Below are 13,613 nucleotides of genomic sequence, written 5' to 3'. Positions count from 1 at the left end.
AACCCCCCGGGGGCACCGCTGGGGAAACCCAATGGAAGCTCTTGGAAGATAGAAGGCCGATCAGAGGCTTCACAGGACACCCCAAGAACCTGGGCCCCTTCAGAATACAATGCATTTTCTATCCTCCCATATCAACTGCCTCTAGAGGGAGGGTGTCTAGTCTTCCTTTAGGGTTCCACAGACAGAAGACAGTTTACAACATTAGAGGGGAGAGGGGCCAATAGAGAGTGGCTGAGCTTTAAAAATGTTGTCAAATAAGGACATAAGCAAGCAAATAATCACTATCATCGATTCATAAAAGAAAGGACATTTGACACCAAAATGTAGATAAGCTATAACCTGAGATTTAAGACACATTTGAATATATTTAATATTAAGTCTTATCCTTTCTTTTTTCTACCCAGTTTCTCTGTGGAGAGGAGACTACATCATCACAGACTCCCAGTGGGGACCACTGGCCCCAAGTGTCTAGAGGGGGTAGCAGGGAATACAGGTGTTGTCCGGGTCAGGCCCACCCTGGGACCTCCAGGGCTGAGAAAGGTGCCCCTGCACACCCACAGTGATGGCTGCTCTGGGCTGGACCACTCCCTGGGAAAGGCAGGCAGAGACCCTGGACTTGATTTTCTCTCCCTGGGCCTCTACCTCAGCCTCCCCGCCTCCGCAGCCCCACTTACCAAACCCGGTCAGGATGAAAGACCCCACGAGCATGATGGCCGTCTGCAAGGTGTCCGTGTAAATCACAGCCGCCAGGCCCCCTACGCGGACAAGGAGACAATGTATCTGACCTCACGCAGGAGAGCAACCAGGCAGTCTGCCTCCTGACCCACTGCTGCCCCTCTCGCTCTGCACACCGTGTGAACACACCCCTCAGTCGCCCGCCTTCCCTTCCTTCCTCCTATTGTCCTGTGACAACAGTCTGCCACCCAGCATGATCCAACAACTCCACTCGTCACAGCAATGCTGGGAAGACCTTGAGGAAAGGAGAAATGTTTCTCCCTCTTGGAGGAGGAAGAGCTCGAAGTGATCCTTCTAAGCCAGGAGATGGCTCCTCTGTAGTAAGAAAAAGCATCTAGGCCAGCCGGTGTGGCTCAGCAGTTGAGCATCGACCTAAGAACCAGGAGGTCATGGTTCGATTCCCAGTCAGGGCACATGCCCGGGTTGCGGGCTTGATCCCCTGTGTGGGGCGTGCAGGAGGCAGCTGGTCAATGATTCTCTCTTATCATTGATGTTTCTATCTCTCTCTCTCTCCCTCTCCCTTCCTCTCTGAATGCAATAAAAATATATTTAAAAAAAATAAAGAAAGAAAAGAAAAGCATCTGCCACAAATGAAGGCAGGAAGAGCAAAGAGCTGACACTCTACAAAATATCTGGGGACATTACCAAATGGACGCATTTAAAGGGCTACTTGTATGCTGACTCTATTCTCAGACCCTCTAAGTACTTCTTGTCCCCAAAGCTCATATGAAGTTCCAGCTGAGCAGCAAATTTCGTCACTGAGCCTGGCCCCTGGACTGGGCAGAGCAACACCTCCTCAGAGGTGTCCCCAGTTGCTACTCATGTCATCAGCTTCTCCTGTCACCTCTTGAGTCTTCCTCTAAAATCTCTTTGCATGTGTCACTCCCTTCTTTCTTCCCCACAGTGCCTCCCAGTCCTGGTCACATCAATTCCAAGACCTCTGTTTGGCTTCTAAGGCCCCTGCCCTGTGACCTCTTTTGAATGATCAGGCGCTGTCATACCCCGCCCCCCACACACACACACCTAACCTCCCATTGACCACCCTCCTCCAACTAAATGCATCTGCTCTCACCCTGCCTCTGCCCTGCGTCATGCCCATTCCTGCCTCCATTCCTTGCTCTCACCTGTCCCTGCACCTGACATTCCCTCCCCAACTCTCCCAACTTAGCCAAGTTCTCTCTTCACAACCTGCAAGGGCAAGCCCTGCCCCGCCTCCTGGAAGAAGCTGTCTTGACTATTCCAGCCAACCTTGGAGTTTTCTGGGGGCAACCCGTATAACTTGTCAGGGTCTGTGATTCCCAAATCATTGTACAAGCAAATCCCCCATCCTCGATCTGTTTCGTGGGCGTATCTCTTTTCCTCGAGTGAAGACACTCGCTTTCCTCCTTCCCAAGTGCCTAACTCTGGACTGGGCTTGAGTCGAGTCATTTGAATAACTCACCTGTGATGGTGTAAATGCCAGTGATTGCCAATAAGAGAAAGATGGCCAGGTACAGATCCAGGCCCAAGGCCAAGTTGATGAAGATGGCCCCAGAGAAGATGTCTGCCTGGAAGGAGAGGAGAGGTGCATTAGGGGTGAGAGAGACCAGCTGGCTGCAGGGCCAGGAGGTGAACTTGAAGGAGCCAGCAGAAGCTGTCTTCTGGGGAATGTCGATGCCAGAGATTTCTAGGGTCTAGTATTGACCCACACTCATTTGCCCTTTGGCTGAAATACCACAATCAAAAGTTCTTCTTTTTAACCCCGGTTAAGAATATGAAAGACAAGTACTGCACAATTTCATGTCTATCTAAAATAGCCAAATTCATAAAATCAAAGACTGGAATGGTGGGTACCAGATGCTGGGGGGGCGGGGAATGGGGAGTTACTCATCAGTCGGCACAGAGTCTCAGTTACATAAGATGAACAAGTTCTCGGCGTCTGCTGCACAACATTGTACTTAGAAGCCGACAACAGTGAATGATACACTCAAAACCTGTGACGGGGACAGGTCACATGGCTGAGTGTTCCTCTCACAATGAAATAAAAATAAAAGGATACGAACACCCAAGAGTCCTGCTCTCTCCCTAAGCTTTCCACAAGCTTTATTTAAGCTCATAATAGATATTCTAGGAGGAGAAAAGGATGCTGTGGTCGAAGAGGCCTGTGAAATGCCGGATTAAACAACATTAAGGTAGTTTCTTTACCACACAACTCCTCTGAGCCTTTAATATATAGCGTGCGCTGTGAACCCCAGGAGGGAAGCATAGTAAAGGACCCTCCACGAAGATATTTAACTGTGGAACTCTGTTTGCCAAGGAACAATTATTTTTTTATATTTTTTATTTCTTTCAGAGAGGAAGGGAGAGAGAAACTTCAATGATGAGAGAGAATCATTGATCAGCTGCCTCCTGCACACCTCACACTGGAGGATGGAGCCCACAATCCAGACCTGTGCCCTGACCAGGAATCGAACCATGACCTCCTGATTCATAGGTCAACGCTCAACCACTGAGCCTCGCAGGCCAGGACAAGGAACCACTATCGATACCTTGGGGTTCCTCCCCAGGAACCTGTGGACTGCTGCTCTAAGCGATTATCCACTGTTTACACCTTTGTGTGCAAAGGTTTTTCAGATCTAGTCCCAAAAGCAAGTTGGCGTGCTGGAGAGTCCTACGGGAGGGAAACCCCAGCCCCACCCTGGAGCGGAGAGACATTCGAGCAACATCATGACTGTATCTCTCCAGCCCAGATGGAGTCCATCTTGACCCTAACACAACCAGAACCTCGCCAAGAACCTCTTGCATGGCAGGCTTGCATGGCAGGCTTGGTTTCATCTAGATTCGCTCATATAACTGGAGGGAGAATTGTTCCCTTTGCACCCCTAAATTCACCAGTTCTTGATACAGTTCTTTTTCTCCTCCCTGCTTCATTTAGCCACATATACAATCTTCTACCTGGCTGGACAGTGCAGTTGCTAATTTAAACCAACAGAGAGCGCTAGAGTCACCCAAATGGAATTTTCATGGCATCTCCAAAATACCACCAGGTGAATCTTTTCCTCTCTCTAGGTAGGAAAGAAACTAGACTGCCCCTAGATGCAATGGATGAGATGTTTTATTGCATGAGATCTAATGCATTTCAGGGCATGTAAACGGCCACCCGTTCAGAGCCCTGGGAAATGGGTGCTCTAGTCTTATCTTCCCCTCTCTGCCTCCTTCCAGCTCCTCAGGACCCTCCAGTGACTTGGGTCCCCACCAATCAAATCTCCTGTACCCTGCCTCTGCGTCATCTCCAACTCCAGGCCTATGTGTGAATACATGACCTCCTCCCCCAAGAGGACCCTATGCCTTGGGTCCCCTACAAATTCTCTAGCCCCAGGGGATCTAATGTCATTGTATTTCCTGGTGGAGGAGAAGAGGCAGAAGCAGGAGGCAGGGAGAATCATGGTGACTTAGAAAGAGGAGTCCCCATCACCATCACCACCAACAACAACCTCAGGGCCGCTGGTGAAAGGGCCTGGAATTTAACCCCAGCGCTGCCACTCTAGGCCTGAGTGACTGGATAAAACATTGTGCCTCTCCGTGTCAGAGGTTGAGCATCGACCTATGAACCAGGAGGTCAGGATTCGATTCCCAGTCAGGGCACATGCCCAGGTTCAGACTGGCTCCCCATTGTGAGGCTTGCAGGAGGCAGCCGATCCATGATTCTCTCTCATCGTTGATACTTCTCTCTCTCTCTCTCTCTCTCTCTCTCTCTCTCTCTCTCTCTCTTTCTCTCTATCTATCTATCTATCTCCTAGTTTCTTCCTCTCTGAAATCAATAAAAATATATTTTAAAAAAATAAATAAATAAACCCTCAGTGGCCGGAAGTGGGGAAGTACCGCCATTAAGGAAGATATTTCTTTCCCGGGTCCTAGACCTAGTCCACCCTGCCCTCTGCAGCAGCTGAGGAAGAAGGCTCCCCAGCTGCCCCTTAGCCGTGCTAAGGGTGAAATGGCACCAACTCTCCACACTGGGCCACTTGAAACTCTGATGAGTAATCCCAAGGCCCCTCCCGGCCCTCCCATAGCTCCGTATCTTCTCGTAGTTACTCCCACTGAAGGGCTCCGTTCACTGATTTCAGTGGAATGCTGTTAAGTATGATTCAGTAGATTAGCTAATGAGCATAGTGAGCAAAAAATGTATATATTCCAAGATTACTGCTGCCATTTAAAACACCCTTGATTGGTTTATTTTCCAGAGTAGTTAATTTGTCATGCTTTATGACAACGCATCATAGGAGACTGTGATAGCCTCATTAATATTTGCCTGGCTGTTATTAGTCACAAATAAGTAACACACAACTCCTAAGATAAGCTATAAACAAAATCTATAAACACTTATGAGAAGTGCTGGGCTAATAAAAACCTTGGTTTTTATAATACGTACTCTACTTCCAGCGAACAGGGCACATAACGAATCCTAAGGAAAACTCCCTGATAAATAGGAAAAAAACCTAAGACAAATTCTCCCTCCCATGAGTCACTCCTAGCTTCAGGGAGGAATGCCTTCTGCCCTTAGACCCCGAACGCCACCAGGAGCGCCTGGGGGACCACAGCCGCGCCCACGTTAGCCTGGGTGCTCTGACATTAGTCTTTGGATCTCCTGGGTGCCCATTGGGTATCGTGCTTCATAGAGTATTTTTTCCTTCATATCCGGGTGACTTTACACTTTACCAAGAGCGTTTAGACACACGCATTGTTTGGATCCCCAAAATAAGGTGATGGAACAGGTAAACAGCTCTGCTTTTCAGATGAGAGAAACAAAGTCAGTGACTTGCTCACGGGCTAAAATCCAGACTACCTGTCACCAAGTCCAGTGACCTTCCCCCAACAGCTTTGAAAGATGAGGGTCCTTTTTTCTGGGATATTTTCTGCAGAGGGCAAGGTCTTTTTTAATCCAAAAATAATTTTTTAAGTAAAATAACTTATGTATATGGTTTAAAAATAAACAACACAGAAAGTTCGACATTGAAAAGTAAAAGTGGACCCACTTCTATGACTTGGACCAGGGGTGACCATTATTGAGAGCATTTAGTTCCCCAGAGAATTTTTAAAATTTCATTTTCCATTTCCTGGAAGAGAAAACTGAGTCTCAGAGAAGTTTGTCCCAAATCACAGGTGGTGTGTGGCAAAGCCAGGATAGAATCTTGGGTGTCCCTGGTCCCAGAGTCTGTGTTCTCCGCACCGTCCTGCTCTGTCTTGGATGGCATGGAGGCAGAGGATGACAGGATGGGATAGGCCATCTAGTCCCCTGTTCCCCTCTTGACCTATTTCCTTTCTTCTTAAAAGGTAGACACTGTCTTGAACTTGGTATGTATTCTTCTGGTCTATGATTTTATATTTTTCTACATATATGTATATCCCTAGATCCATAAAGAATACATTGTGTTTTAAAATTCCTTCTCCCCCAACTTTTAAAACTGTAAAAAGAAAAGTAACGACGGTATTTAAGGAAATCTGGGGGGGGCACCCATCGTTCAGTAGATTGGCCCTCAATAAAGAGCAGCTATCGTCCGTCCTGTGCACTTTTCAAGGGAATGCTGGGGATGGGAAGCAGGTGGAGTAGGTAGGACACAGGGCAAGGCCTCCACGAAGGAGCCCCAGAAATCACCCAGAGCGGGAACATCCCACACGAAGCCCCATTAAAAAGCAGAATTCCGGAAAAGCTGACTGCTAGGGAATGGGCTCCATCAGGACCTGAGCCGAGGGAGGCTGCCCCTCAGCTACCTGGGGGCCCCCATGTCCTGGGCGGTTTAATCAGTAACCTGAGCAACAGGTGAGTTGGTCGGGAAGGCAGGGAGTGGGGCTGGCTACTCCGTGTCTTTATATGACTACCCCTCTACTCGCTGGGAGGGCAAAAAGTGCCCTTTCCATAGCAACTGTAGCCAACAGACTTTCACCCGCCTGAACTGTGGACTTGGAGAAGTCGTGCTTCTGAGGAGGGGAGGCCAAGTGCCGCGCTCTACGTGTTCATTAAACAGGTGACAGCTCACAGGCTGAGCCGAGGAACTGTTCCCTACCAACTGCCCCCAAGTTCAGGGTGACCTCCCCGCCCTCCCCGCTTACATTTCTTTTCCTCCTCTCACATTGCTGCCCCTCTCCCCTCAGGAAGGCTGGTTTCTCTAGGCCCCCCGCCCCCAGTACTTCCCAGGGCAGTGTCCGCACATTGATCTCTAATGGAATAGGACTGTAACTAAAAGCTAAGTGGAAGAGGTGGAATCATCACTTTGGCAGGGAGAGCACAGGGCTACCAGTCAGGGGCGTAGCAGTTTGAAGTAGGAAGCTGGGCAGGGAGGGCGCAGTAATCTTGGGCATCAGTTCCAACTCCAAGACAAAACCCTATGGGCCAGAGCAGGTTTTCAATGAGTTGTGTGAAAAACATATGTGCAAGACCATTCCATGGGGAAATTATAGTCTCTAATAAAAAAAAAAAAATGGTGCTGGTAGAACTGGATATCCACATGCAAAAGAATGAAGTTGGACCCCTACCTCACATCATACACAAAAATTAACTCACAATGGATCAAAGACCTAAATGGAAGAGCTAAGACTATAAAACTTCATGACCTCGGCTCTGTCAATGGATTTTTTTGGTGTCACACAATCAGTGAATTCGGTGACGACTTAAGCATGAGCAACAAAAGTAAAAGTAGATAAAATGAACTCCATCAAGATTTAAAACTTTTGTGCATCAAAGGACACTATCAAGAAAGTGAAAAGGCAATCTACAGAACAGGAGAAAATATTTGCAAATCATACATCTGAATGGGGTCTACTATCCAGAATATATAAAAACTCTTTCAACTCAACAGCATAAAAAAAAGACAACCTGTGAAGAAAAGGGAATCCCTTGTGCACTGTTGGTGGGAATGCAGATTGGTACAGCCACTGTGGAACACAGTATGGAAGCTCATCAAAAATTAAATATAGAACTTCCTAATGACCCATGGATTCCACTTCTGGGTATCTATTCAAAGAAATCCAAAACTCTGAACTTCAGCGGTTTCCTGAGTCTTTTGCTTTGTTTTGCTTTGCCAACCAAAGAAGTTGATTTGCACACTTTTGAGGAAGGAAAAGTGAAGAAGGAATACATGTCTTGCTCCAGTGGGTCGGCCCAGAGCGCTGTCCAGTTCTTAAATACACCCCCATGGCCAGCCAACCCCTGAGGAGTCTCAGCTCTGGAAATCGGTGCCTGCAGCTCTAGGTTGGCAGGGAGACGGGCTAAATGATAGGGAAGCAGTGGACTCACCGAGATCTTGGTGAAAATGTAGAGCAACAGGGACAGGACGGAGAGGTATATCTGGATTCGTTTGCCTCCAAATCGCTTCCTCAGGTACTCTGGCATCGTCACCACCTGCACGGGATGTCAGGGAGGTCACGGCCAGCCAGAGTGACCAGAAGGCCCAGAGCAAGCAGAACAGTGGCAGCCACAGTGGTGTCAGAGGTGTGATCTAGGCTTAACCCTTGTTGGTCAGAGAAGTTTGTGATGTGGCCAGGCAGCTGTCCTCCAGCCCTTTGCTCATTTCAGTCCCACATGCCTTACTGCAGAGGTAACTGTATTATCCCAGGACATAGAAGATGCCCGATAAACACATAACCAAGGAGGCAGATCTGTGCCCTGGAGGAGGTGGGGGTTGTTAGATAGATATTCCTATACAAAGCACCTACTGTGAACAAGACACCTTTTAGAGACCTTTTCAGTGCACCAAACAAGGTGGCCAGGCTGGGTGTGTGCTTCGCCCTGCTCTGCACACAGGCCTTGCCAAGGGTTGTGGTTGCGGGCCTGCTCAGCTCTTCTCCAAGTTCCTTTCTGCAAATGCCAACCACACTCTGTCTTGGTCCCTCAACCCTGAGCCTGCTGTCTCCTGGGATCACACAGCTGTCACGGACGGCCTGCAGAAGTTGCATCGTCCGCCCAGTGTTTCTTCCATATCGCTTTCAATGGACTTACACGTAGTAGGTGCTCATTATATCTCACTGAAGAGATGACACTAAAGCTGCCTGAGGTAAAATGGCAGTGCTTTCTTCGAGAGTCGGGGCATGCATTTGATGGCTGAGTGCCAGTTGCACGCTCAGCAAATGAACCTGCGGGCGGACGTGAATGAAGGGGAAGTGTGATCCTTTGCTCATGCTGCTTCCCTTCCGGGGCAGAGGCACACACCACAGATCATGCGCAAAGGCAGGGCAGTGCCTTGTAAATACACACCCGGCCTGAGAGGGCGGGATGCTGCAGAGGGCTCTGCCTAGAGTGAGGCTGCTGAGGAAGGCTTCCTACAGGCACGCGGCATGACTCAGTGGATCTAATTAGTGTCCCTACCGAGGCACAGGCTTTCTCTGCCGTTTATCCTGCATAGTCTCCTCTGTCTTCTAGGAGGATTGAGCTCGTGTGTGCGTGTGTGTGTGTGTGTGTGTTTATGTGTGTGAATGTGTTTATGTGTGTGTTTGTGTGTGTATTTGTGTTTGTGTGTGTGTTTATGTATGTGTATGTGTGTGTTTATGTGTGTGTATGTGTGTGTTTATGTATGTGTATGTGTGTGTTTATGTATGTGTGTGTGTGTGTGTGTGTGTGCACACGCACGCAGTAGGTACTTACCCCAGCCTTGATGTAAATAGGGACAAATATCCAGCCCAGCACAACCACAAAAATCAGGGCCTAAAACCAAAAAAGAAATGGAGTCAGATCATGCCGCCTGGGGGCCCCCAGCCACTGCAGAGCAATCCCCCAGCGGTTTCTCTTTGGGCTCTGAGGACAACTCCCTGTGTGGCCATCGGGAGCTGGTGGGGTCTTTGCTGCCTGACTGGCCCAAGGGAATGGTAGTTGAGCAACAGTGAAGGGGACCCCTGGTGACTGCCCAGTGACATCGCAACTCCTTTTTCCTCTTCCCTGGTTTACAGGGAGAAAAATACCATTTAGAGACCTTTTAAAAAAATAAATAATAATAATAATAATAATAATAACAATAATGGGGATCTGGTGATAAGCATTTCCAAACCTCCAATATGGCTGAAAGGGTAGAGGAGTGCTTGGCTTTTTAAGAGAAGAAAGAACCACTGTAGCCTTCATATCAGTGGTTTTCTCATGCTACTCTGGTGGAAGGTGGGGAGGACCCTGGGCCCTGAAGGCTGCTCCTTCATCTGCACCGCAAGGTGGCGGGGAGAGGTTCCCTAACACCTACAGCATCTACCTCTGAGCATAGGTTCAACCGGCTGACTGACTGCTAGAGCTCCATTCAGCGCCAGGACACGGAGTCTCTGATGTTACTCACATTCCATTCAAAGCCCCCGGTGGCAATGCCTGCAGCTGCTCCCGTCCCGGCCAGCCCCACAAAGTGGCCACTTCCGATGTTACTGGCGAAGAGAGAAGCTCCAATCTGGAAACACAAAGGTAAAGGAGGGTGAGGACGCCATCCCCATCGGGACACTCAGGGGCGAGCCAAGGAGAGAAGAGACGTGCCAGGCAAGAGGAGGACAGGAAAGAGCAGAGAGGGGCCAGGAACCTGACTGTGCTGGAGGTGACTGTGGGGACTTGGGTAATAAGAGTGAAGATGAAAAGGAAAGGATTGGAGGAAGGACAGGTAGGCTGTATCCCCAAATCAGATCGTCCGTGAGTCCTTTGTGAGCCCAATGCACAATAGTGAAGAAGACCTGGGAAGCCCCACAGCCCATCAGGCCTCCCCTAGAAGTCAGCCACTCTGAGATCAGAGGGAAAGCAACGACCCCTGAGCGGGAAGGTCATCATGGTGGAGAAGCAGGACCAAGGTCAGAGTGGCTGGAGTGTGGTGGACAAGGAGCAGGGTGGTGTGAGATGAGGCTGGAAAGCTAGGTGGGGATACATCCCATAGGTCTTAGCAAGCCAGGATAGCAAGTGTAGATTTTATTCCAAGTGTGATGGTTTTCAAGCAAGGCAGAGACAAGATCTAATTTGCTTTTTATTTATTTTTTAAAATATATTTTTATTGATTTCAGAGAGGAAGGGAGAGGGAGAGAGAGATAGAAACATCAATGATGAGAGAGAAACATTGGTCGGCTGCCTCCTGCACACCCCCTCCTAGGGATCAAGCCCGCAACCCGGGCACGTGCCCTTGACCGGAATCGAACCTGGGACCCTTCAGTCCGCAGGCCAGCCCTCTATCCACGGACCCAAACCAAGTAGGGCTAATTTTCTTTTGAAAGATTGCTCTTGAGCCTGTGGAAAGTGTAGTGTTGGGGACAAGGGAGAAAAGAGAAACCATACGGGAGGCTATTGTTGCCTCTGGATGAGAGTGGCAGCAGGAGAGATGAAGACAATCGCAGAGATCAGGGTCTGCTTTAGAAACAAAGCTGAGGGGCCTTGTGGATGGGTCAACTGTGGGAAGTGATGGAAAGAGTCATTAAGGGTCACTCCTAGATTCAGGATTTGAGTAACTGGGCGGACACCATTCATTAAGAAGGGGAAACTGTGTACTTTGGTTAGTGCCACTGAAGACTTTTAATCTTTGGTCATCTGTACTTTACAGTGTGTTGTACAATGTAGGCACGCTTGCCTTTGCTAAAAGAATAGGACCGGCTAAAATTTGCACAAGAAATAAATTACTATTGCCTCTGCCTGTAAGTGGAATTCTCAGGGTGTGAAAAGTTCCATTGTCCCAGACTGCATCTCGTCCTCCTTGTAACACAGACATTAAAATGTTTTGTATGTTCAGAGAAAAAGAAGAAACAGAGAGAGGAGGAGGAGGAAGAGGAGGAGGGAAGGGAGAAAAAAGAGGAGGAGGAAGAAGAGAAGAAGGAGAGACTGGGAGGAAAGCAGGCTATTTAGAGATCCACCTTTTTCTCCTCAAAGCTTCATGGGGATAACAGTCCACTTTAATCAAAGTTCTCTCAGGCCTGCAGCCTGCCCGTCCTGACCCATTATCTCTTCATTTATCACTTAATGAATTATTAAGCCTAATGTACTATTAAGTGCATAATTACCAGTAATGATTAACTGCATAGATTAACCTTAAGTTCAAGAATCCTCTCCAACATCCCCCAAAGGGGTGCACGACTCTAAGCAGTTACAGGCTTCCTTGAGGTACCTCCTCACCACCTGATGGAATGGGGCCCGGGAGAGCTTTGGGGGTACCCGATGGATTGGGTACCCCCAAACTCATTTCATTTCCATCAGGGGTGCTGTTGTCCTCCCAGTTGCTCTCCTTGGCCTCTTCCTGGACTCCCTCCCTTTGCCCATGGCCTGCACTCAATCATTTACCAAAGCCTGACTCTGACCTCACAATGTCATGGGAATCTGCACTTTTTATATCGCCCTTGCTGGCTGTCATTATCTCTCAACAGTGTCGTGGCAACAGGTTCTAGATGATCACCAGTCACCCACACCCACACGCCCACACATGGCCAGTTACCTCCCCAAAGCACAACTCTGATCACGTCTCTTCCCTATTCGGAGACCCTCCCCAGGCCCCCAAATGGACCTGCCAAGCAGGCTTCTTGGCAACTCCAAGTTTAAAGACATAGTCCCTAGGAATTCAGCAAGGTTTCAGTGGAAGTCCCCTCCCTGAGATGGTAGCATGAGCTTATAAATTAGAGTTTGAATGCTTTCTTGACCTCTTACTACCTGGGTGATCCTAACAACTCTGAGCTTCAATCTTCTCTCATGACAGGGTTGTACAGGAGCCAAATAAAGTCACGAATCAGTCATGACTGACAATCAGCTGGCCCTCCATCAGTTCCGTCCTCCCCTCCAAGGGGACAATCATTTCACCCTCAAAGGCCATTTACAAGAACTGCAATGAACACTATTTTGGTCTGAATTATGCTCCTCCAAGATGGATATGTTGAAGCCCTAATCCCCAATGTGTCTCTATTTGGATATAGGGCCTTTAGGAGGGCAATTAAGGTTAAAGTGGGTCATAAGGGTGGGTCTCTAATCTCATAGGACAGATCGATGCTTTCTTCGAGGCCAGGTGAGTCCCGAGAGAGAAGGCAGGCATCTACAAGCCAGAAAGAGACGTGTCACCAGAAACCCACCCTAACAACACCTTGATCATGGATTAATAACCTCCAAATTGTGAAAAAAAAAATACATTTCTGTTGTTTAGGCCACCCAGTCTGTGATGTTTTGTTATGGCAGCGCATGCAAGCTAATACAGATAGACACCATGGCTTTATCATCTGCTCTCCCACGCCAGGTCTGCACACTGCCCTCCCTCTGACGGGAGCTCATTAACAATGCTTTCATCACCCTGATTTCCCAAAACACTCTCCGAGCCCACTCCTCACCCACGTTCGTGCCCATCCGGGAATCATGCCCCAGCCAGGGAGTCACCCAGTGGCGTGTTCTTCTCTGTAATCTCCTCCCACATTCCTTCTGAACACAGGATTGCAGATTGGATCTAAAATTTGCCCAGCTTGACCTTGCTTCTGACTAACTTCTCTGCCAGCCTTTCTCATCCCCTGTGGGGCTCAGGCATTGCAAGCATTCAGGTGGTTTTGCTGTCGCTGTGCAAGATGAGCCAAGTCTCACCAAACCCAACAGGGTTGTTTGATAGCGTGGTAACCGGCGGATAACATGATGTCACATCGCAAAAGGCGAAAAGACTGCGTTTGCCTTTGACTTTAGGGAATTCACAACCACATTTTACTGCCTCCATTTCCTATCAGGACACAATTTTTTAAAATCTTTAACAAGAAAGGGCAACAATGCCAGAGCTGTGTCAGAGTCACTCACACAGCCTGAGACCTGGGAATAAATCATGCAGGGAAGTCACCTGTTTCTTTGCAGGGGGAGAGGTTTATAGAAAAAGACATGAAAATGTCATTGAATGCTAATTAAAATTGTGTTTTGTGTGACAGGAAACAGAAAATAGACATCTTAGCCCAGG

General features: G+C 48.4%; 1 protein-coding gene across 1 annotated transcript in view; it reads right to left on the bottom strand.

Annotated features, from left to right (window-relative positions):
* Positions 1-13,613, bottom strand: part of SLC5A1 (solute carrier family 5 member 1) — a 37,547-nt gene that overhangs the window by 10,436 nt on the left and 13,498 nt on the right. Inside the window, exons 3-7 of the mRNA XM_070399880.1 lie at positions 10,023-10,127; positions 9,350-9,409; positions 8,006-8,110; positions 2,177-2,282; positions 675-755 (exon numbers count right to left, since the gene is read on the bottom strand). Of these exons, the coding sequence (XP_070255981.1) occupies positions 675-755; positions 2,177-2,282; positions 8,006-8,110; positions 9,350-9,409; positions 10,023-10,127 (457 nt within the window). The remainder of the gene's footprint in view (positions 1-674; positions 756-2,176; positions 2,283-8,005; positions 8,111-9,349; positions 9,410-10,022; positions 10,128-13,613) is intronic.

This window comes from Myotis yumanensis, unplaced genomic scaffold (genome assembly GCF_028538775.1).
Source record: "Myotis yumanensis isolate MYYU_CA2020_CCGP unplaced genomic scaffold, mMyoYum1.0.hap1 SCAF_19, whole genome shotgun sequence".
Lineage (NCBI taxonomy): Eukaryota > Metazoa > Chordata > Mammalia > Chiroptera > Vespertilionidae > Myotis > Myotis yumanensis.
Note: the sequence above shows the minus strand (reverse complement) of the source record. Positions and strands in the feature narration are given on the sequence as shown.